Source organism: Protopterus annectens, chromosome 2.part0, assembly GCF_019279795.1.
Source record: "Protopterus annectens isolate FY-2018-M chromosome 2.part0, PAN1.0, whole genome shotgun sequence".
NCBI classification, from domain to species: Eukaryota; Metazoa; Chordata; order Ceratodontiformes; family Protopteridae; genus Protopterus; species Protopterus annectens.
Window position 1 is genome coordinate 978,619,154 of NC_056728.1, and position 26,406 is coordinate 978,645,559.

General features: G+C 38.7%; 1 protein-coding gene across 3 annotated transcripts in view; it reads right to left on the minus strand.

Moving 5' to 3' along the window:
• Positions 1-26,406, minus strand: part of NUP54 (nucleoporin 54) — a 1,988,420-nt gene that overhangs the window by 286,930 nt on the left and 1,675,084 nt on the right. For all 3 annotated transcript variants that reach the window (XM_044061229.1, XM_044061231.1, XM_044061230.1), the window contains one exon: positions 25,581-25,674. In XM_044061229.1, the coding sequence (XP_043917164.1) occupies positions 25,581-25,674 (94 nt within the window). The remainder of the gene's footprint in view (positions 1-25,580; positions 25,675-26,406) is intronic.

Below are 26,406 nucleotides of genomic sequence, written 5' to 3' on the forward strand. Positions count from 1 at the left end.
ATAAAGAAATTTTACAAACAATGCTCTCCAATTTACAATGTGTACTCAACTAGAACTGAGGAAGGCGAAAGCAGATCCCTCTGCCTTGTGCCTCTTTCCAGAAGGATTAATGAGGGATAGCCTATTTCCACTTTTGACTCAGGCTTCTGAATGGTTATATACAGCAACTAATGTTGAAACAAAAGGTACAGGAATTCCCACCATAATTAGAGTTACAAGACAAATCCCTAGTTAATCCTATCAAATGCATGAGGAAAGATTTGTATATCAAAATTGCATTTTCAATAAGCAAGACAGTCTTTAATACAATTCTTTTACATTTGAAAACATTTAGACATGTTCAGTAATTTCTTCGTTATGATAATAATTGCATATTCTTTTCATTTTCATTTTTATATGACATGTTTGCGTTGGCTGATACTTTCCTTATCAGTCTCCATAAAAAAAAATCATGAAATTCTACTCTGTTTTTAAATGTCTTGTCTTGCTTTTATAGTTATTATTTTCACTTCCTCCAATTCTTTCCATGTGTAATACCTAAAACTATTTTGCCATTACTTTTTATACCACTTTTTTCTTTCATCTTTTGAATCTTCTATACTGCTGCTTTCCCACATTACAGTTTTCTCTTGTTTGCTTTCATTTCTTCATTCATGTAGTCTTTTACAACTTTTCATCATATCCTATATTTTTTACATTTGTTTCCAATAATAGACTCATTAAATTACCATTTTTTTCCCTTTAGCCATTTAATTATTTCATATAGATGTAACAAAACTAGGGCGGCCACGGTGATGCAGTGGTTAGCGTTGCCGCCTCATAGTAAAGAGGTTCCCCGGTTCGATCATCGGCTGGGGTGCCTTCTGTGCGGAGTCTGCATGTCCTCCCTGTGGTCACGTGGGTTTCCCTCCTGGTGTGCTCCGGTTTCCTCCCACATCCAAAAGACATGCTATAGGTAGTTTGGAGACTCTAAATTGGCCTTAGGCGTGAGTGTGTGTGTGTGTTTGTGCCTTCTGTGGAAGGTTGGGCTCCTGGCTGGCAACTTCACACTGTAAAAAAAAAAAAAACTCTACTGCCAATCATGAGCAGACAGGTGATCCGCTGTGGCGATCCCTAACCAGGAAAAGCAAAAAGAAGAAGAAGAAGAAGAAGACAGTCTATAATACACTGCCTAAAGCGGAATCATTCAACCTACACGAATCAGTATCAGTACTGGTAGGTGCATCAACAACTCATTTGTTAATAGGGTTGCCACCTTCCTTCGTGGCGAAAACTGGAGTAACGCCACGCCCCTCATGTCAACAGTAACCCCGCCCACCCCACCCCCTTTCCTGCCCACATTCCACCCATGTTGTGATGTCACAATGATATCACTCGGCAGAGAACGCCCTCTTTTTTCATTCCTGCTGCCTGCTTTCGGCTGATTTACTATGCTTTTCTGTAAAAAAAAGCATAGTAAATCAGCCGATTTACAAACTCCGATAGTCTGTTTCCTTTTTGAAACAGAATACCAGAGTTTGTACAGTGTTTTCCGGACTACCGGAGAATCAGTTTGATTTCTGGATAGTCAGGAAAAAAAACGGAGGGGTGGCAACCCTATTTGTTAATAAAGCCATAACTAATTTGCAGTGATGACTTAAAATGGAAATTGGTCTGAATGAGGTTACATGTGAAGGATTTTTATGCAGTTTAAGGATAACTTGCCACAATTACTTTTTTCCAGGTAGACAGATTATGTCTGTATATGTTAACAAAACATTATTTGCAAGACATCTGAAGTTGTGAACAAATGTGTGGTTATCAACATATCCATTCCTAACTGGACCCCAACAAGTCCTGGTGTTTACCTGATCCAGGATCTCACCACTAACAATGCATTACAGGTCTGGGCTTATGCAGCTGTTAACTGTGCCACATTCAGCCTAGCAAGATTATTTCTTAACAAGTCCCTTTTTGGGATATTCTCTGCAAATAAATTTCGGTAAAGAAATGTAGAAAAGACAGTACATTTATTTGAATCAGGGTCTTAAATGAGAGCAACTGACATTTTCACATCATAGTGGTGCAGTTTCAATGTTAAATATCAGTAGTTAGCTGTTGCGTTCCCAGAGGTCTCTAGTTTAAAGGACAGTTTTGTTTAGTCCACTTTATATTAAAAAAAAATGTATCAATTTTACCCTTTGTTTCTTCCATTCTCTGTTCATTACTAGGAGCATGCCTTTGGACCAGGTGGTGACAAGCCAGGAGTTGGCCTTCTAAGTACCTTAGCTTAGTATGCACTGCACCTTGAAGACAGGTGATGTGTGTTTTTAGAAAGCTGGGTTGCGAGTTTAAATGATTTCCACCGAATCAAAATTTGATTATAAGTACACTCCCTCTTGGTCTCAGTGACTTAGAAGACTTCTGTATTAAAGTCATCTCCCTTACAAAAAAGGTATCAGCTCTCCACAGAGTTCAAGCATATCTGACCTGTGTGTGGAAACCCATAGTAAAAGGAGCCTGGTCAGAAAGAATAAAAAAGATCATTATCCACTGTCTGCAAATGTCCAGATTCGTTATTCACAAGTATTTTATTAATTCTCAGAAATGACAAGGAGTGGGAAGAATAGTCAAGTGTAAATATAATTAAGCAATTTCAGTTTAGGTAAAAAATCACACACATTTAGAAAACCCTTGTAAGCAAGCAAGCTACTGGGAACAATATCAGAGCTTGGGGACCAGAATTCACTTTATCCAACAAAAAGGTAGTGTTTTTCCAAGCCTCACAGGAGGTGTGTGTGTATATATATATATATATATATATATATATATATATATATACTTATATATATATATATACATACATGTGTGTGTGTGTGTGTACAGATAGCACCACACTGTAGAACAAACAGACCTCACACCACAAGTTCCAGGCCAGATGAATTCACTCAGTTTAGTACATAGACTGATTTATTAAAATAAAAAAATAAATTTTGCAGTAAAAGTTAACAGCAAAACTTCAAATTCTTATACCATTAAGAGCAAGTAACACTTCTATGGCGCCTCGGCTTTCAGAAAAGCCTTTTCAGAGTCTATCTTTCTGCTAGTAAGCATACACTTAAATGCATGCATTTAATCAATTACATAATCATCCAATTAAGAGTTCACTAAAAAAGCCAACTAAAAAGGTTAACTTTTAATATTCTTTTTAACCTTCTTACATTAAATGCTTCCAAGGGAATTCCCTATTCAAATCTCTTGGAAACACTGTATCATATTTTAAAATAAATATTGTTCCTTCCTTCCTTAAACGTTCCTTAATTGTTTTCATCAGTACTAAATGTAGTATTTACTTGTTCCAAAACAGTTGCCTGCAACCCCTGTGGATCTCCATTATGGTGTTCCTTAAAGTGCATAGCTACAGGACTCGAGACTGAAATCTTTGCTTTTTGATGTCCCTTATGTGCTCCTTTAATCTTACAGCAAAGCTTCTCTTGCTCTCCCCAATATAAAATAATCCACAAGGACATTTTAAACTATATATAATTTTTTCACTGCTGCAAGTGAAGCTGCCTCTTCTGTCAAATTTTTTCCATTAATGCTTTCAAAACTATCAACTATGTGTTTGCATACTGTGCAATTGTCACATGGAAAAGTTCCACATCTCACTATATTATTTTCTATATTTTTTGGTCTCTCAAATGAATTAAGCAAAATTAAGCAATTTCAGTTTAGGTCAAAAATCCCAAACATTTAGAAAGCCCTTGTAGGCAAGCAAGCCACTGGGAACAATATCAGAGCTTGAGGACCAGAATTCACTTCATCCAACAAAAAGGTAGTGTTTCCAAGCCCTACCCAAATACTGATACCCCTTGGAGAAATATCCACTCTCTGACAAGCTGAGAAATCATACTGTTAAAGCCAGTATATATATATATATATATATATATATATATATATATATATATATATATATATATATAAAAACACACACACAGGTTTGTATTCAACGATCGAAAGAAATGGACATCAAACAGCGTTTCATCAAACACTGAACATTGAAACTCTTGAGTTATCAAATGTTTACATCACTGTAAACAAAGCCAACAAATAGCCATAGTTGGCTAACATACACAAAAAACAGCAGATAGGAAGCACTTACTGATATGCTAACAATAAGGAAATCTGCCCTTTCCCTAGTGTAGTGCAATCTCGGAGTTAGTATACATAATTAGTGGGGGCACAGCCCCCTCACATAAGCAGGAATTGGTTTATACCAACCCTCATGTGGGGGCTGCATCCCCACCCTACCCCGCTAATTTTACATATATATATATATATATATATATATATATATATATATATATATATATATACACACACACGCGCGCACACACACACACACACACACACACACACACACACACCAACTCTGAGATCGCAATACAGTGGGGAAAGGGCAGATTTCCTAGATTGCAGTACAACAGAGAAAGTGCATCAAAAACAGAAATGGTAGCATAGCGGTAAGTGCATCAAAAACAGAAATCCTATATACTTCACCAGACTTTTTTTTTTTTTTTTTTGCAACTTATCATAGCTAGACTGCCATAATACGGAGCAAATAAACTGGAGTAAAATTTAACATTCTGTTGCACCGAAATTTCCAAGATAAAATCATAAGTCTTAAATTATATCGCGGAGCTGAACACTGTGTTACTGCTGTTTGAAAGTTTCATAAAGAAATCTCAAAGAGGGACCAAAGTATTACCTTTGATACACAAGGACAAGATGAACTGGGTCATAGGTATTCACTGCCATACTGATATAGTGCATTATACTCTGTCGGCATTGGGTGTATTGTGTTGAATGTTAGGTCAGAATGTCAGATACAGTAGAGTTTTTCTCTACTAAGCTATCATTTCATTAGAAGGAAACATGTTATATACGTTAGCAAGAATATACATTATATATGTGCACTTGTGGTATGTTACAGCTGAATGCAGCCGAAGTGGGTGGAAAAATTCATCGGTATGCTGCACTGAAATTCTAATAGCAGTCTCAGGTGTACTTCATAGCTGTACACCCAAGTTTTACTGTTGGAGCAATTTATAATCAAATCTCAAAGAAAAACTGAGATAGTTTGTTTTATACACAGGTAAGGCATGTTTTGGTTCACAGAATTTTGCTGCCAAAGCATTATACTGTTTCACTTAGGGCCGCTGAAATTAACTTAAGTATACAGAATACAAATATTGCCCTCAATATTTCTTTACTGAGTTGTAATTAGATCATTAGTAAAATTTGTATTTCACCAAAAAATGCTTCTTTTTTTCTTTTTTCATTTGCAACCTGCTGTGGCTAAAATGCCATGCTTTCAAACAAGATGAAGTGGTGGGGTCATATTCAAAAGTGAACTTCACTGAACTCCTCAAAGACAGTACAGACGTTTTAGATGCATTTTTTAACTGAACCTCTTCTTGTTACTTTCTTAAAGTTTCAAAATGCAGTCTAAAAGCGGTGGTGAGATACTACCTTTTATACAAAGGTATCAGGTGTACTGGTTTAATAGGCCTTCAATATCAGTTTGAAATTCTGGTTTATATACAGTTGCCACTCGGGTGCTTCACTGAGTTTCTTCAGTGCATGCATAATGTGGAATATAATCATGGCCTGAAATGCATTTCAGCTGAGTTGTTATTACACAAGTAGTAGAAATTCTATTTTTTCATAATAAAAATATGTATTTTTAACAGTATGACACATTCAAAATGCACTGTTTTGATCAACTAAAGACATGGACTAAAATTCTACATTTTGCTACAATGAAATCCCAAAGGATAAAATAGTTTTATTTGCAATTTGTAGTGGAATACTCTGTTGTTATTACTTGAAAGTTTCATAACTAAAATATCAATGGATATTGAGATATATTTATCATAAGACACCAGATGCACTGTTTCACATGCCTTTACTCCCACAGTCTGCCCAGTAGCATGGCAAAATACTGGCCTAACCTGGTCCTCTATTGAGCTGTCATTAAATAAGTAGTAAAATAAAAGCCTGCTTATTTCTCTAAATAGTTTTTTGTCACATTTACTATGATCTCCACCACCCCATCTCGAGACTTGTAAGTAGGAAAGTATATTACCTGAAGGCAAATAATTTGTCTTTATTCTTAGAATCAGAAAAACTTCACGAACAAATGTAGACCAACCAAGAAAAAAATCCAGAACACACCCGTGGAGACAATAATTCAACTGCAGCAAGGTAATGGTAACAAGCAGGTTTAATACCAACACGAATCCTTCACAGAACAACTTGATGACAAGCGCTTTCGCCTGGACAATTCCAGGCTTTTTCAAGTCAGAGCAAACAAAGCAAACTGGAAAAACAGTGCTTAAATAGCTGAGTCACATGCTGAATTTAATTGGTACTTGGAAAGCAATTAAAAAGTAATTAGAAAGCATTTCAAGATGATGAAAAATTCAGTCTTGATAAAGCTCTTTAAAAACACATAGTGTTCAGTGTAACACATTCTAACACTCCTGATAGTATATACACTATACAAAATAAAGTAAAAAGATCATGTAGTGTGCAAATTATACATTTTCTGATAAATATTCCCTATCTGCATTAAAAACATCCAAGACTACAACTTGTATATAAAAAGAAATACCAAAACATAAATATGTATCAACAAGCTATAAGCAAGTAAATAAGTACTGTTTACATGTAAAAAGAGCACAACTATGCTTGGAAAATGTAATAAGAACTGTTGGTAAAGCATAAATATGCTAACAGCAAGTACTAAAAACATTATAAAAATACAGACTATAATCTAGCTCGTCTGAGCCTGAGAACTGGTCCTATGCTTAACGTCTCGTTCATGCCAGGCATGCTGCCAGCATCAAGCCTCAGCTGCCAGATTAATTCCCTGACTTCCAAGGTGGACTCGCAGTCCCCCCCTCTATTGCTGGGATGGACTTGTTCAAGCACCATGAAAGTTAACTTAAAATTGGGACAACTGAGGGAGTGTTTATAGAATGCGTTACTATCTTTCTTTTTGTCTATATCATAGATATGTTCATATATACGCTTTCTAAACTCCCTTTCAGTTTTCCCTATGTAGAAAGCAAGAGGTCAAGCAACACCCAATGTATACTACTCCTTCGTGTTGCAAGTGTGATGACCATGTGGTTTCAAATTGACACTGCGTGCTTTTAAATATAACTGACTGTTGTTGATTATAAAAGAGCATTGTTTGCACATGCCACATTTAAAAGTACCATTCCTTTGTTTGGTGGTCGTACAAGTAGTGCTATGTTTTTGTTCGAAAACTTCTTTTAAATTACGGCCTCTTTTTCTAACAAAGGATGGTTTCTTGGAAATCAAATTCTTAAATTCATCATTGGTTTGTAATACAAACCAAAACTTCATAATTGTATTTTCTATCTCCCTTGAATTCTCTGAGTAAGTATAAATGAACTGACTCTGGTTCTCTTGGGTTTGTGTGTTGGGAATCATAGCGTTAAAAACCACAGCCTCCTTATTCCCAAATAATGGTGTGTATGCAGAATCCCTTTTACTAAGTATTTCATGGATGAGATTATTCACCAAGTAGTCTGGATAACCTCTATCTGCAAACATCACCTTAAGGTTGTTGGCTTCATCAATAAAATCAGATAACCTGCTACACATACGGGATGCTCTGATAAGCAAGCCTTTAACTATCCCTTTCTTTTGTTGAAAAGGGTGCTGGCTATTAAAATGTAGCAGGGAATTGGAGAATGAGGGTTTTCTATAAACTTTAGAATACAGTTCACCTGTTTGAGCATCTCTCAAGATTGCTACATCTAGATAATGAAGTTCATTCTCATTAATTTCATGGGTAAAGGATAGAAAATCAGTAGAAGAGTTAATATGCTCCAAAAACCCTGTCACTTGTTCTCTGGTGCCATCCCAGATGATACATATATCATCCAAGTAACGGCAATAAGAAGTAATATATTGTGCCCAAGTGGACTGGAATATAAACTCGTGCTCCCATCTGTGCAATACCGTGTTGGCACGGTGGCACAGGAAGCACCCATGGCCACTCCTTTTGTTTGTTTAAACAATTCCCCATTGAAAAACACATAGCTATTATTTAGAACAATGTAGAGCATATCAGAAATTAAGTTAATGATGTTACTACTGAGACTAGTTTCAAACCTAAGAAAATCAGTAAACCATTCAACCCCAACAGTATGAGGTATGCTAGGAATAGGTCTTTAATGTCCACAGTGATCATCAAAGAAGAAGTAAGGCATTTTTCTTTTGGGAAAAGTTTGAGGAACTCCCAGGAATCTTTTATCACATGGGTCATAGCCAGGGTGTGCTTTTTAGTAACAAAATCTATAAATTTGGAAATGGGTTCTCCCACGCCTGAGACAATTGGTCTAAACGGCAACGGATTAATATTTTATGAGTTTTGGGGATTCCAAAATAATAGGAACCCTGGGTTTGTTAACTAAAAGAAAATTGTACAATTGCTCATTAATGACACCTTGTAATAAGTGATCGTATAATGTGTATTTGATCTTGGCTACAGCTATATTGTACTCATTGCGAGATATGAGACAATACTGCTGGTCGTTGTGTAGCATGTTGTGTATGATTTCTTCATAAGTGTGGTCATACATAAGTACCACACCACCGCCCTTGTCCGGTTTCATGACCCTGACGTGTTCCCTTGAAAGTAAAGAAATAAATTCAAGTTCTTGTTTGGTTAAATTAGAATGCTGCGTGTTCCCAGAACGTAACAACTTGTCTCGTAGTTCATGTTCTACTAGCTCCTCATAAAGCTTTAAAGGTTGCACCATGGGGGGATTAAAGGTGCTTTTTCTAGTGAGCCCACTAATATTGTGTGTTGTATTTTTAAAAAAATGCTTTAAATTCAATGCTCTAGTAAAAAGTTTAAGTTCTACCAATAGATTAGCCAAGTTAGTTCTATTGGAAGGTACAAATTGGAAGCCTTTGGTAAAATGTCAAAGGCCAACATGTCTATTGAAATTTCAGTAAAATTGTAAATGCTGAAATTATTCATTTTGAACACCCTACAGTTAGAGCCATCCGTAATCTGTATGCAAACCTCGTTGGCGTTAGAGTTAATCAAAGTGCATGGGGCAACACCAAACATGGGATCAAGCCTTGTATCATAATAATTTGCTACACTTATTTGTTGTACCATCTGGTCCCTGGTCTCTGTGGTTTGTACCCCACCCCGGCTCTCCCGGGGATAATGAAAATCCTGGTTACGCTCTTTTCTATCCTTTTCAGCGTTCACTTCACGTGGGGCCTCATTGTGGTTACCCTGAAACACTTCATCAGTGCCACTGTCAAGAGTACTGTTATATCTACTATTGTTAGCTGATTTGTTGTAACAAGGGTATGCCTTCTCTTCCCTGTACTCATGAACATCCCTCTCAAGTTTCTTAATCTTTCTAGTGATAATTTTGGAACAAAATAAATCAACCTCCTCAAAGACCTTGTCATAGTCGTGTTTGACCATGCCAAAGTCTAAATCTGAAATAACAATGTTGTGAAGGTTGTTTAGTTCCTCAATCAGTGTTTTAGCCTTCTTTTCATATTCTTCAAGCATGACCGCTATAACCTCAAGGCCTGCCCGATCAAAAATACTGCAAAGCTGTTTATACTGTGCAGAGCCATGCTTAACAAAGTTCGGAAACTTAAATAGTCGTAGCCCCTTAGGGATACGCTTGGTCCTGACACATTCTGTCAGGTAGTCAATTTCGCATTGATTACTTTTTAGCGCATACAGTTTATTTTTAAAAGTAGTAAACTCCGTATCAATGGCCACAGAATTAACATGAGAAACAGTACCTTTGTTAAAATTGAAAGGCTGATTCGCCCAGTTTGAAAAGTCAAATTCTTTCGTTTTGTCCTTTGTTTTCTTGGACCGGGCACCTGGATTGACACGAATATTAGAAGTTTTTGTGCTTTCATGGCATCCTTGGTTATCGTGAACAACTTCGGGTGTAGTCCTTGTTCCGTCTGAATCCCCTCCAGCGGTGCGTTGTACCAATGGAACACTGCTAGGGGAAATGTTAGTTGAAGAAATACATACAACATCCTTACGCTGTAAATTGAGAAGTCCCTTGAGCTCAGTGAGCATGTCTAGCACCTGGTTGAATTCTGCTCGCGTTACAGGAAGGTTAGAATCAGTTTCCTGTAGCAAGCGGGGTGTAACTGCAGGGTTGAACGCCTCTACGCCGGTGGTCATGGTACCAAAACAAGAACCAGAAAAACTTCACGAACAAATGTAGACCAACCAAGAAAAAAATCCAGAACACACCCGTGGAGACAATAATTCAACTGCAGCAAGGTAATGGTAACAAGCAGGTTTAATACCAACACGAATCCTTCACAGAACAACTTGATGACAAGCGCTTTCGCCTGGACAATTCCAGGCTTTTTCAAGTCAGAGCAAACAAAGCAAACTGGAAAAACAGTGCTTAAATAGCTGAGTCACATGCTGAATTTAATTGGTACTTGGAAAGCAATTAAAAGTAATTAGAAAGCATTTCAAGATGATGAAAAATTCAGTCTTGATAAAGCTCTTTAAAAACACATAGTGTTCAGTGTAACACATTCTAACACTCCTGATAGTATATACACTATACAAAATAAAGTAAAAAGATCATGTAGTGTGCAAATTATACATTTTCTGATAAATATTCCCTATCTGCATTAAAAACATCCAAGACTACAACTTGTATATAAAAAGAAATACCAAAACATAAATATGTATCAACAAGCTATAAGCAAGTAAATAAGTACTGTTTACATGTAAAAAGAGCACAACTATGCTTGGAAAATGTAATAAGAACTGTTGGTAAAGCATAAATATGCTAACAGCAAGTACTAAAAAAACATTATAAAAAATACAGACTATTTACTTGCTTATAGCTTGTTGATACATATTTATGTTTTGGTATTTCTTTTTATATACAAGTTGTAGTCTTGGATGTTTTTAATGCAGATAGGGAATATTTATCAGAAAATGTATAATTTGCATACTACATGATCTTTTTACTTTATTTTGTATAGTGTATATACTATCAGGAGTGTTAGAATGTGTTACACTGAACACTATGTGTTTTTAAAGAGCTTTATCAAGACTGAATTTTTCATCATCTTGAAATGCTTTCTAATTACTTTTTAATTGCTTTCCAAGTACCAATTAAATTCAGCATGTGACTCAGCTATTTAAGCACTGTTTTTCCAGTTTGCTTTGTTTGCTCTGACTTGAAAAGCCTGGAATTGTCCAGGCAAGCGCTTGTCATCAAGTTGTTCTGTGAAGGATTCGTGTTGGTATTAAACCTGCTTGTTACCATTACCTTGCTGCAGTTGAATTATTGTCTCCACGGGTGTGTTCTGGATTTTTCTTGGTTGGTCTACATTTGTTCGTGAAGTTTTTCTGGTTCTTGTTTTGGTACCATGACCACCGGCGAGGCTGCTCAACCCTGCAGTTACACCCGCTTGCTACAGGAAACTGATTCTAACCTTCCTGTAACGCGAGCAGAATTCAACCAGGTGCTAGACATGCTCACTGAGCTCAAGGGACTTCTCAATTTACAGCGTAAGGATGTTGTATGTATTTCTTCAACTAACATTTCCTAGCAGTGTTCCATTGGTACAACGCACCGCTGGAGGGGATTCAGACGAACAAGGACTACACCCGGTTGTTCACGATAACCAAGGATGCCATGAAAGCACAAAACTTCTAATATTCGTGTCAATCCAGGTGCCCGGTCCAAGAAAACAAAGGACAAAACGAAAGAATTTGACTTTTCAAACTGGGCTTAATCAGCCTTTCAATTTTAACAAAGGTACTGTTTCTCATGTTAATTCTGTGGCCATTGATACGAGTTTACTACTTTTAAAAATAAACTGTATGCTAAAAAGTAATCAATGCGAATTGACTACCTGACAGAATGTGTCAGGACCAAGCGTATCCCTAAGGGGCTACGACTATTTAAGTTTCGAACTTTGTTAAGCATGGCTCTGCACAGTATAAACAGCTTTGCAGTATTTTTGATCGGGCAGGCCTTGAGGTTATAGCGGTCATGCTTGAAGAATATGAAAAGAAGGCTAAAACACTGATTGAGGAACTAAACAACCTTCACAACATTGTTATTTCAGATTTAGACTTTGGCATGGTCAAACACGACTATGACAAGGTCTTTGAGGAGGTTGATTTATTTTGTTCCAAAATTATCACTAGAAAGATTAAGAAACTTGAGAGGGATGTTCATGAGTACAGGGAAGAGAAGGCATACCCTTGTTACAACAAATCAGCTAACAATAGTAGATATAACAGTACTCTTGACAGTGGCACTGATGAAGTGTTTCAGGGTAACCACAATGAGGCCCCACGAGAAGTGAACGCTGAAAAGGATAGAAAAGAGCGTAACCAGGATTTTCATTATCCCCGGGAGAGGGGGTGGGGTACAAACCACAGAGACCAGGGACCAGATGGTACAACAAATAAGTGTAGCAAATTATTATGATACAAGGCTTGATCCCATGTTTGGTGTTGCCCCATGCACTTTGATTAACTCTAACGCCAACGAGGTTTGCATACAGATTACGGATGGCTCTAACTGTAGGGTGTTCAAAATGAATAATTTCAGCATTTACAATTTTACTGAAATTTCAATAGACATGTTGGCCTTTGACATTTTTACCAAAGGCTTCCAATTTGTACCTTCCAATAGAACTAACTTGGCTAATCTATTGGTAGAACTTAAACTTTTTACTAGAGCATTGAATTTAAAGCATTTTTAAAAATACAACACACAATATTAGTGGGCTCACTAGAATAAGCACCTTTAATCCCCCCATGGTGCAACCTTTAAAGCTTTATGAGGAGCTAGTAGAACATGAACTACGAGACAAGTTGTTACGTTCTGGGAACACGCAGCATTCTAATTTAACCAAACAAGAACTTGAATTTATTTCTTTACTTTCAAGGGAACACGTCAGGGTCATGAAACCGGACAAGGGCGGTGGTGTGGTACTTATGTATGACCACACTTATGAAGAAATCATACACAACATGCTACACAACGACCAGCAGTATTGTCTCATATCTCGCAATGAGTACAATATAGCTGTAGCCAAGATCAAATACACATTATACGATCACTTATTACAAGGTGTCATTAATGAGCAATTGTACAATTTTCTTTTAGTTAACAAACCCAGGGTTCCTATTATTTTGGAATCCCCAAAACTCATAAAAATATTAATCCGCTGCGTTTAGACCAATTGTCTCAGGCTGGGGGGTCACGGAACCCATTTCCAAATTTATAGATTTTGTTACTAAAAAGCACACCCTGGCTATGACCCATGTGATAAAAGATTCCTGGGAGTTCCTCAAACTTTTCCCAAAAGAAAAATGCCTTACTTCTTCTTTGATGATCACTGTGGACATTAAAGACCTATTCCTAGCATACCTCATACTGTTGGGGTTGAATGGTTTACTGATTTTCTTAGGTTTGAAACTAGTCTCAGTAGTAACATCATTAACTTAATTTCTGATATGCTCTACATTGTTCTAAATAATAGCTATGTGTTTTTCAATGGGGAATTGTTTAAACAAACAAAAGGAGTGGCTATGGTGCTTCCTGTGCCACCGTACGCCAACACGGTATTGCACAGATGGGAGCACGAGTTTATATTCCAGTCCACTTGGGCACAATATATTACTTTTTATTGCCGTTACTTGGATGATATATGTATCATCTGGGATGGCACCAGAGAACAAGTGACAGGGTTTTTGGAGCATATTAACTCTTCTACTGATTTTCTATCCTTTACCCATGAAATTAATGAGAATGAACTTCATTATCTAGATGTAGCAATCTTGAGAGATGCTCAAACAGGTGAACTGTATTCTAAAGTTTATAGAAAACCCTCATTCTCCAATTCCTGCTACATTTTAATAGCCAGCACCCTTTTCAACAAAAGAAAGGGATAGTTAAAGGCTTGCTTATCAGAGCATCCCGTATGTGTAGCAGGTTATCTGATTTTATTGATGAAGCCAACAACCTTAAGGTGATGTTTGCAGATAGAGGTTATCCAGACTACTTGGTGAATAATCTCATCCATGAAATACTTAGTAAAAGGGATTCTGCATACACACCATTATTTGGGAATAAGGAGGCTGTGGTTTTTAACGCTATGATTCCCAACACACAAACCCAAGAGAACCAGAGTCAGTTCATTTATACTTACTCAGAGAATTCAAGGAGATAGAAAATACAATTATGAAGTTTTGGTTTGTATTACAAACCAATGATGAATTTAAGAATTTGATTTCCAAGAAACCATCCTTTGTTAGAAAAAGAGGCCGTAATTTAAAAGAAGTTTTCGAACAAAAACATAGCACTACTTGTACGACCACCAAACAAAGGAATGGTACTTTTAAATGTGGCATGTGCAAACAATGCTCTTTTATAATCAACAACAGTCAGTTATATTTAAAAGCACGCAGTGTCAATTTGAAACCACATGGTCATCACACTTGCAACACGAAAGGAGTAGTATACATTGGGTGTTGCTTGACCTGCGGTGCTTTCTACATAGGGAAAACTGAAAGGGAGTTTAGAAAGCGTATATATGAACATATCTATGATATAGACAAAAAGAAAGATAGTAACGCATTCTATAAACACTCCCTCAGTTGTCCCAATTTTAAGTTAACTTTCATGGTGCTTGAACAAGTCCATCCCAGCAATAGAGGGGGGGACTGGGAGTCCACCTTGGAAGTCAGGGAATTAATCTGGCAGCTGAGGCTTGATGCTGGCAGCATGCCTGGCATGAACGAGACGTTAAGCATAGGACCAGTTCTCAGGCTCAGACGAGCTAGATTATAGTCTGTATTTTTTATAATGTTTTTTTTAGTACTTGCTGTTAGCATATTTATGCTTTACCAACAGTTCTTATTACATTTTCCAAGCATAGTTGTGCTCTTTTTACATGTAAACAGTACTTATTTACTTGCTTATAGCTTGTTGATACATATTTATGTTTTGGTATTTCTTTTATATACAAGTTGTAGTCTTGGATGTTTTAATGCAGATAGGGAATATTTATCAGAAAATGTATAATTTGCACACTACATGATCTTTTACTTTATTTTGTATAGTGTATATACTATCAGGAGTGTTAGAATGTGTTACACTGAACACTATGTGTTTTTAAAGAGCTTTATCAAGACTGAATTTTTCATCATCTTGAAATGCTTTCTAATTACTTTTTAATTGCTTTCCAAGTACCAATTAAATTCAGCATGTGACTCAGCTATTTAAGCACTGTTTTTCCAGTTTGCTTTGTTTGCTCTGACTTGAAAAAGCCTGGAATTGTCCAGGCGAAAGCGCTTGTCATCAAGTTGTTCTGTGAAGGATTCGTGTTGGTATTAAACCTGCTTGTTACCATTACCTTGCTGCAGTTGAATTATTGTCTCCACGGGTGTGTTCTGGATTTTTTTCTTTATTCTTAGAATCCTTAGGTAAGCACATTCTGTACCTGGTTTATCACACATCATTCCAAGAAAAGTATTATATTTTCACATTTGCAGAAATATGGTCGTACAGTGCTAGATACCAGCAGAAGTCATATATTTATTTATTTATTTTTATTTAACATTTGTTTACTGGGAAGTCTGACTGGGACAGAGCCCATTTTCAGGAAAGGCCCGGGGATAAACTCTCCAGACGCATATCTTTGGAATGTGGGAGGAATCCCATGCGAACACAGGGAGGACATGCAGACTGCGCAGAAGGCACCCCAGCTGAGAATGGAACTGGAGAACCTCTTGCTGTGAGGCGACAACGCTAACTGCTGCACCACTGCATTGCCCTATATACAGCCATCTGAGCGCTCTTTTGGTTCCCAATATTGTTTAGCATTTACTATCAATAATGTGTTTTCATGAAGTTCTTAAGAAATAACAACTAGTAGCAATACCCTTCTCAGAAAATATCTGATGTCATTTTACATGCTACTCAAACTCGGCAGCTTAAAATGTCATAAGAAACTGCAAACATATTTATTGCACTTCAGTGCTAGCACCTTCATCTCACACCTTTAATGGGCTACATCAAGTTACAGCAAAATACTCATTTACTTGTTATAACAGGCATGCACGTGGCCGAAATTCTGTCTGCTTTAAGAAAATGTTACTGAATTATCCCAGTTCATAATTAAAAGTTTATCTAACTAGTGATCTTGTTCTAAAAATTGTAAAAATATCTTCAAAGCAAAGAGAAACTGACATTTTATTTTTATTTATTTATTTATTTAACATTTGTTGACCGGGAAAGTCCGACTAGGTTCCACAGAGCCTGTTTTCAGCGGAGGCCCGGGGAGAAATGCTCCAGATGCTCCACATTTGAAGTTAGGCTTACATTCAGACACACACAGAGGCCTTTTGAAATTAAAAAAAAATGTAGTTTCTGAAGAGCAGATAGACAAAAACAAACATATAGCTTTAAGCTCTCATCAAAATAAAAAACAGGTATTTTCTGTGTAAAAGTGATCTTTCAATTGTTTTAATATGCTGAGGCAGACAAATGACTTTAATAATGAAATTTTATAAAACAATTCAAGATGCAACTGCTACTTTGCCTCTGATGGTAAGAGCCCAGTGTAAGGATGTTTTAAAGATAGATAATTCCTTTAAAATTTTGTGAAAAATTTCTAATCATTTTGAAGATAGTTGCATTTTTATATGAACAGCAAACTAGCCAAAAGCAGTCAGTTATCTGGAGACAGTCCCTTAGAAAATAAACACCAGCAAAATGGAAACTTGCAAGTCAGGTCTGGTCATAAAAATGGCATAAAAAACCCCCCAGAGCAGCTAAACTTACAGCAGCCAAACAAAACTGCTAGCAAACAAGTACATTTCTACAAGTACCTTCTACTATTATCTGCTCTGCCAATACACAAACCAAACTACACTCAATCACCCAAAAAGCTTTTACCACAGTCGAACAATGGTTCACTGACCGCTGCCTACTTCTCGATCCCAAAAAAAACAAACTGCTATTGTTCTCACCTTCCCACAGATCTACCCCCCCCAAACTTCATTCTTACTTCAACTGACAACACCCTTATTTTCCCAGAATCAACTACCAAACTACTAGGAATAACCATTGACAACAACCTCAGCTTTGATACACACATCAATAATACAATAAAATTAGTTAATAAGAAAACTGGACCCCTTTACAGAATCAAAGCCTTTCTTACACCGGAATCAAGAAAAACCTTATCCAGATCCCATCTTATCTCTTCTTTACTATATGCATCTGCCATATTCACTAACCTCTCCAAAAACAACATCAATAAACTAGCAAAATCTTACCATAATATTGCTCGATTTGCAACAGGAACTCCAATTAGAACTCACCACTGCCTGAACCTGAGAGAACTAGGTTGGCTTGAACTTCCTAACCAACTCCTATTTCAACAGCTCCTAATAGCTCATACAATCCTATACCAACCAACTAAAACACCTATACTCTCTAACCTCATTTCACCTTACATACAACAACATGAAGCATCTACGTTCTTCCAACAAACTACTGATTAATATAACAAAACCTAATAACTCTGCAGGGGACTGCCTCTTTCCCATCTCTGTTGGAAAAATGTGGAATAAACTACCCTCTGACATCACATCTTTGTGCTCTCTCCCACTTTTTAAAAGACAACTGAAAAATCATCTCAACAAATACTGGCTATGCTCCTGCACCGACCCAGGTTAATTTCACTCCTTCCTCTTCTATCCTCTCTAATCTTACACAATTGACATTATATGAATACTTTTTGGCTAAAAAAAAAAAAAAAAAAAAAAAAACCTTTTTTCTTATATATACATTATATTTGGTTTGCTATGTTGAAATTATTGTTGCCTACTTAGTTGCTTTGTTTGTAAAACTTGTATTACCAATGTTTATGTCTGTTTTATACTTGTAATCTTACCCTTGGAGCTTTTCTCCCCGGGCCTCTACTGAAAATGGACATATATCCAGCTAGACTAGCCCGGTCAACAAATGTGAAATAAAATAAAATAAACAAACATTGAAAAAAACACTTCAGACAATTTAGGATGACCCTTTCCTACAACAGAAGACAGCAAAACTCTGCACTGAAATGTAACACTTAAAGGATGCCTGAAGACAGCAAAAATGAGTTTGGTCACATAAGATGGAAAGGAAGACAACTCAGAGAGAACTATCAAAGATTTCCACCCTGGATAGAGATGAATGTATGGAAAAGTTAAGTGTGCAGAATTGTCCAAAAGCCAGACAAGTCAAGGAACAACTCATTGATTTAAGGGAAATGTTCTCATTACATACTTTTTGCCCTTATGCCTGCCCCCTCCTACTGGAATACAGCAAATTTGTTCCCTTGCACTGAAGGTATCACAGATGTAAAGAGCCATCCATAGGGGCTAACATCCAAGAAGCCAAAAGAGTCCTCTGTGCCATTGCTGGCATCCTAGTTATGAGAATGTTTACAATGGTCCAAACCTTGACCTCTGAGGAGGGATAAGCAATTCACATTACTGTGCTGGCCCACAAACATTCCCATGTGGATGCATACTTTCTTTCACTCAAGTTGGTTAGCCAAACACCCACCTACAATTCCTCCAAAACTGGTGACAGCATTGCTACTTCTCCCCTGAGAATACATGGCAGTGTGAGGTAAACTCCGCCCTACCTTGTCCTCTCCAGAGCAGACACTCCCCTCTTTCCCTGCCAGCTCCAACTGCCTTTGCTGCTAATCAGTCTCAGGTTGTCTAGGTCCATAGTCGCAAGCTTTATCCCCCTACACCATGACAGCTGCTGCAATTGTTTAAGGAACTTGAAGTTTGGAGGTCAAGCCAAAGATACTGATGATTAACTAGTGCATAATGATTCTAGTTTTTGATTCAAGTGTTTGAATAAAAAATGTATGTACTTATTTTACCCTAAAATAAATATTTTTGTTCCCATGTTCATCACCAGTTCAAAACTAGACGAAGTCAAGTTCAATTTATAATTAAGCCTAAAAATAATGTATTGTTGAAATATGGTAAGCAGTAAGATAGCCAACATTTAATTTGTGTAATACATGTTTTAGTCTTCAACTAGCTATTCAATAATGATTAAGTTTTCAGGCTCTGTGATACAATATGACAGTTTTGATTACGACCTAAATGACCTGGGTATAAGTAAAGGCTCAGGAATTAGTGAAGCCAACAGGAGGGATAGGAAATGAAGGGCTGACTTCCTCATCTTGGAGGAACAGGGTCTTGGAGACAAACAAGAACAGAGAGGCGGGCAGGATGGGAGATGTCAAATTTACAGAGGGCAGGGCTATTAATGAAACAGCCACTTGCATGAGTGACTGATATCCACATGCTGCATGCCATGCTGCGAAAAGTATTTGCACTTGTTAATGATTTTACCTTACATGAAGAGTAAGGGAAGTTCCCCAGTCCTCTGAGCAATTTTTCTATAGTAGTAGAAATACAATCTCGGGTATCCCCAGAAAAAAGGATACTGGCCTTGTGAGTTAACCTGGTCAACAAAGGACAAGTAAGTGATAAAAAAAAAACTTCCTCCTTATAGTATCACCACAGTCTAGTGGTATGACACTAGACTCCAAAGAACAGGTGTGCAAGTTTGAGGCCTGGGTCTAAACTAGAGGCAACAATTTTCTGCGGTTTGTCTCTTAAAAAACAACAAAAAAACAAAAATCCTTGTTTCCCGCCTTTCCCTACCTAGAATAGTCCTTAATACAGGCATTGCTGTATTCCGGACTTTAGTATAGTTCCTGTGTTGCCCATTTCCTTACTTGGATAGAAGGAAGCTTCTTTGTTCACCAGTGGGAGTGGGGAGCTTTGAGCAGCCTATCTGTCCCTGGAGGAGTGATCTCAGCACAGAATCTGGTAGTTTATTGGCCGTTTTGGGCTAATTTCTAGCTTTTTCTAGTCCCCTGTATAAAAACACGCTTTGGCACGTTTTTTGCTTGTTCCTACTCAGCTAAAGCTCCTCGTGGTCCTGCAGAGTGGTGCTAGCAGCAGAGAGGCAAAAAAGAGCGACTGCTAAACTGATTTAAGTATAATTTATTGCTACTACCTTTGCAAACTTCTGTTCTCAACGAAAAGCGAGTTATATCTGCTGTTTTACCTGTTTTAAGCTTGTTTTACTGTTTGTTTTCAAATTGCTCTTTAAAGTTTGCCTTTTGTTGCATTTTATCTGTTGAGGCTGTTCACTCAAGTGTGCTAGCCTGTGTTAAGCTATTACTGTGAATTTTCTGCTGTTTGTCTCTTAAAAAACAAAAAAAATCCCTGTTTCCTGCCTTTCCCTACCTAGAATAGCCCTTAATACAGGCATTGCTGTATTCCAGACTTTAGTATAGTTCCTGTGTTGCCCATTTCCTTACTTGGATAGAAGGAAGCTTCTTTGTTCACCAGTGGGAGTGGGGTGCTTTGAGCAGCCTATCTGTCCCTGGAAAAGTGATCTCAGCACAGAATCTGGTGGTTTATTGGCCGTTTTGGGCTAATTTCTAGCTCTTTCTAGTCCCCTGTATAAAAACCCGCTTTAGCGCGGCTTTGTGCGATTGTGCAGCATCGGGCAGCGCTGCTTAATCGGGTGCAAACCATTCCTGGCTCCATAAAGTCTACTCTTCACTTTTTCCCTTAGAACTGCTCTCTCTCGCAAACTAAACACCCTATTCTCAATCTAAGGCCATGCACTTGCTCATATAAGCAACTTTACAAGTTAGCACTAGTAAACTAAAAGCACTACATCCCCCCTATACTCCATTCTAGCACCTTGTCCCCTATTGGTCCTTCTGATTCAGTGATAAAGAAGTTCCCTATACTATTCTAGCATATCCAAAGGTCAGTTGATGGCTTCCTCTCCAGTCCACCTGGTGAATCTGGGAATCTTGAGGCAATGTTACAACTGCCTCATGTACACAGACAACCCTCTCCTCCTTCCAACAAGTTCAAATATATGTAAGAGATGCAAACATATAGCCAAACTGGAGGCTGAGCTCTCTCAACTCAGAACTGGTGCAACCAGACAGGAGGAGAAGGTAACCTCGCACACCACAAATCCAGTCTCACATAGTCCTACCACAACAGCAAACCAAACACATAAACACACAAAAACATACTCGGAGGCTCTAAATAAAAATCTGCCTAAGCAGCAGAGACCTTCAAAGCAGACATCCAAGCAAACGCTACCCCAAAACAAAAAACATGCAACTCATAGCTCACAAAGTCAGTGTCAAACAGACACAGCCCTTAAGGCTAAATAACACACCTGATACACTTGTAATAGGTGACTATAGTCAGACACACTGACATCCTGCTCACCAGACTGAACAAAGAGAAGATCACAGTGAGCTGCCTGTCGGGCGCTAGGATCCACCACATAACACAAGCACCCAGGTCACTCCAAAGCAAGTACAAATATGACTCAGTCATTGTCCATGCTGGTGTGAATGACCTGAGATATACCTCCCTGGACTACATGAAAAGAGACATAGAGGAGCTCTCTGATCTTGTAGCCCAAGCTGGTATGACCCTGACCTTGAGCAGCATCTTACCCTCACCCAGAATGATGCCACAGTATAAAGACAAAATGATCAATTTTAACAATTGGCTAAAATTTTCGTGTCATTCAAAGAGGATCCAGTGTCTGTCAGCCTGGGAAGACATGCTCGACAAGCCACGTTACTTCGCAAGGGACGGCTTGCACCTGTCACCCCTGGGCTTTCAGATATTGGCAAAGGCTCTTGCCACCCCCATAGTGCCTTTTTTAGGCAAGGCTCAAAAGACAAACCCACCTCCATAGACAACACAATCAATAAGAAACTAAAAGTAATGCTCAACGCCAGAAGTCTAAACCTCAAGATGCACTCACTCGAAGCCCTCCTCAGTATGGAGAGCATCGATATCTGTGCAGTAACAGAAACCTGGTTCAAGGCTCCAGAGAGCACCCCAGCACTACCAGGTTATACCTCATATCATGCTTTTCGGCCCCAAAACTCGGACTGAACCATAAAAGGAGGGGGAGTATCCATATTCATCAAAGATACCCACACCTCCAGGTTAGTGGCGGTGCATAAGGAATCGGAGACCATTCATGTGCAACTAACAGTGGGTAAAAGCTGCCTTTCAGTTTGTAGCATGTTACAGACCACCCTCTCAAAAACAGGAATCCCACTCGGCTTTCCTGAGATCACTGGAGAATATGAAGATCTCTCCAAACACCATTATATTGGGTGACTTCAACTACCCAAACATAGACTGGGAGCACTACTCAAGCCCCAACACCCTAGCCCAAAGGTTCCTAGAATTTATAAACTCAAATGCTATGGAACAACTAGTCACCACTCCCACAAGAGAGGAAAACATACTGGATCTGGTCATCACCAACATGGGGACTCTATGCTCCATACCAGAGGTATACCCCTCACTGGTAAGATCTGACCATAAATTAATCTCACTGGATATCCACATCCCGACCCCACCCCCAACCCAGAAAACCACAGTGAAAAACTTCACAAAAGCGAAATTCACACTTCTCAAAACAGAGGTGGAATCCTTCAAGGCCCCCGGACCAGTGGAAACTACGGCCCAAACTGCAGAATCCTTTGTAAATGCATTCTATGGACACCTCCAGGAATGCATGGATCATGCTATCCCAAACAAAACCAAGACCCAATCGTCCAAAGGCAGGCGTCCAATCTGGTGGACCCCAGCCATAAATAAGCTGTACAATAGAAGGAGGAAGCTACTACATGATACAGCAAAATCCCTAAAAGGGAAGGCATCTCTGACCAGTACTAGCAAAAAACTACGATCCCTCATAAAATCCACCAAGGCCAGCTTCGAGAAAAAAATTGCACAGGACTCTAAAGAAAATCACAAGGCTTTCTTTAGTTATGTTAGGAACCTGGGTGGAAACTCCCAGATATGCTCAGAGTTGATCCAAAATGACAAAAAATACACTGAAACCACAGATATTGCCAACATCCTGGCAGACAGATTCAGTGCAAATTCCCCCCCCCCTCCCCCCAAAAAGAGCAAATAACTATCCCAGCAGAGTGTAGCCTCCCTAACATCTCAGATGCTCAGGTGAAAGCCGCCCTCTCCAAAGCAAAAAACAGAGCTTCAATGGGACCTGACGGTGTCCCAGGTTGCGTCCTACATGAACTCCAAGAAGAGCTAAACCCTCATGTAAAGCTGCTGTTCAATCTCAGCCTTACCACGGGTTATGTACGCAAAGAATGGCGTACAGCGACAGTGGTCCCACTCCACAAAGGTGGTGCCTCTATGGACCCTGGAAACTATCACCCCATAAGCCTGACTAGCCTGGTCTGCACAGCTATGGAAAGGATCATAATGGAACTCAAACAAAGACATTGGGGACCTACAGACACTGGATCCTACTCAATTCGGCTTTGTTAAGGGCAGATCCTGCCTCTTGAACCTGGTCGACTTCTTTGAATCAGTCATCAAGGCCATCGATGAAAGGAAGGTAGTCCATACAGCCTACCTGGACCTAGCAAAAGCCTTCGACACAATACCCCACTCGGGCATCATAGATAAGCTCTCCAGCTTAAATATAAACCCCTATGTCATACGATGGGTTGCAAACTGGCTCAAGGACAGAACCCACATGGTCAGACTCAAAACCAGTTACAAGTGGAGGCCCACAAGGCTCAGTCCTGGGACCTCTCTTGTTCGGTATACATTTTTCTGAGGTCCAGGCTAACACGGGAGGACTGTTGCTGACCAAGTTCGCAGACGACTGCAAATTGGGCGCCATGATTGACACTCCAGCTGACACAAGTATCCTCCAAAAGGGTCTCACAGAGACGGATAACTGGTGCCAGAGCCATGGCCTAAAGCTAAACGCCAAAAAGTGTATAGTTATACCCTTTGGCAAAAACAAAGTACCCACAAATTACCACATAGGTGGTAATCCATTAAGTACGGAAGAAGTAATTAGGGACCTGGGGACCCAAGTAGATAGTAATTTCTCCTTTGACAACCACATTGCCAAAGTGGTTAGGAAAAACCTTCTATATAGCCCACCTTATCATGAAAGGATTCACATCTACATCAAGGGAGGTCATACTGCCCCTTTATTCATCCCTCATAAGGCCCATAATGAAATACAATGCCCCATTTGGGATGTACCTTACCCGACACCCGCAGCAACTAGAAGGACCCCAAAAGTACCTCACAAAGAGGATAAAGGGACTCAAACAGATGCCATATGCTGCTCGGTTAAAGAAACTCCAGCTCTACTCAGTAGCATACCGCATACTTAGAGGCGATCTAGGCCTGACATATAAAGCCATGTCAAACCAGGACTTAATGGACATGCTCCACCTCAGAAAATCCAAATCCCTTAGAGCTACACGCTCGAGGGACTTGAACCTCAGCACAGAAATAAATAGGACATGCTGGAGGGACAGATTCATAACCCAGAGGCTCCCTTCGCTCTGGAACAGAATCCCGGTCCATGTTAGGCAGAGCCCCTCACTCTCTCTCTTCAAGAGGAATCTTGACGAGTGGATGGGAGATCGTAGGTTTACCCCGGGGATTACTTCTGTGTCACTACTAGACAGAGGCACAGTAAACTAACCTAAAAAAGGGCACAGTAAACTCAATTCAATGGGTGGCAATAGCCAAACACACTCTGGCTAGGCTTGTAAATGCCCTAGGCCAGATAGCCTAGTATGAACCTATGAACAAGTACATGTCCCAACACATCCTTGTTCTGCCCACCTCTAGGTTATTCATATTTATTTATTTTATTTAACATTTGTTGACTGGGAAAGTCCGACTAGGTTCCACAGATCCTGTTTTCAGCAGAGGCCCGGGGAGAAATGCTCCAGAAACATGTCTTTAGAATGCAGGCATTCATGTGCAAAAGATAAGGGCTAAAAACTACCAAAAGAATGTAAGGCTAGGCTTCTTAAGATTCTCAGAGATCAATAGGCTACAGTAAAGTACCTATGAACAAGAAAGACTCTTTCCCAGATGTTGTTACACTTTTAGCTTGTTTTTAACGCATTTAAATATTTGCAATTGTGGCCTTTTTCAGTAAGCTTCCTGCATGCATACTAGGCTTCTGAACTGCAATACCTGCCAGGTAAAGCAGAACATGGAAATGAGGGCTGGTGCCAGTAATATGGAAGATGCACTGGCATTTGGCAAACTCTCTGGTTTGCTAAGCAGTGGCAGAGTCATAAAGATATAACACAAAACTAATTTTTCACATCAAATGTTAGTGTTGAGAAACTAAAAAGGAAAACACAAGTAGTACATGTAGGGAGACAAACTGCTTCTATCTATACAACAGATGGATGGTAACAACAAAATTGATGAGGATTAATGATAACAGCAATGACAAATGGATGACAACAGCTCTTTAATTTTCAACTAAATATGAGAATACCAAGATCAAATCAATGGATGGCACAAAACTACAAAAGCAAATGCAAGTACTCACATCCAGTCTAACTTGATGTTGTTTGGTCATCTGGTCTTGGACCTTTAACCTTCGCAGCAGCTCCTTAAATCCAACCATAGGTACAGGAAGTAATCTACAAATCACAATTATTTTGACACAAACCAAAAATTAAAATCAGGCATTTGAAACTGGTGCCTCAAAATGTCTGAAATTTCAAATATAAAAAGTTTAAAATGCTTTTAAATACCTGATACAGTCAAGTTCAGATGTTTCTTAAGCTATTAAAAGTAAGTACAGCTGTGTACATTTACCATAAATGTAGATGTTCGAGTGTATTCACTGTTGCAGTCATCAAATTTGGATTATCTGCTTGCAGGTAGCCCTCAGCTGGCCTGGATACCAGAGTCTTCGGATTCCTGCGTCGGATGCTGTCTCCTCTTCCATGACATCAGGAAGTCAGGGGTATAAAACATGCAGCCGAAGCCATTACATCAGTTTTTCTTGCCCCAGATATCAGGTGCCCCCACAATAGGAAGCAATTACAAAACATAAATCCACAACGCAGCTCCGGTACAATGAAGGCTGTCTTGTATACCCACGAACCAAACTGGTCTTATAATAATCCAGAGTAAACGGATGGTTTTAGAATAAAAATATTTATTTAAATACAAAAAATCATAAAACAAAAGGTAACTGATTAAGCGCTTTCATCTCCTTGTGGAGACTTCTTCAGAATCCAATTGCCTTTGAAAATCCATCATTTCATAACACAGTATTTGTGAACCATTGGTTGAACAAAACAACATCTTTAATTATGTAATTAATTGTTGATTGTTAAAGGGCTAGCTTCCATTGAAAACCTACA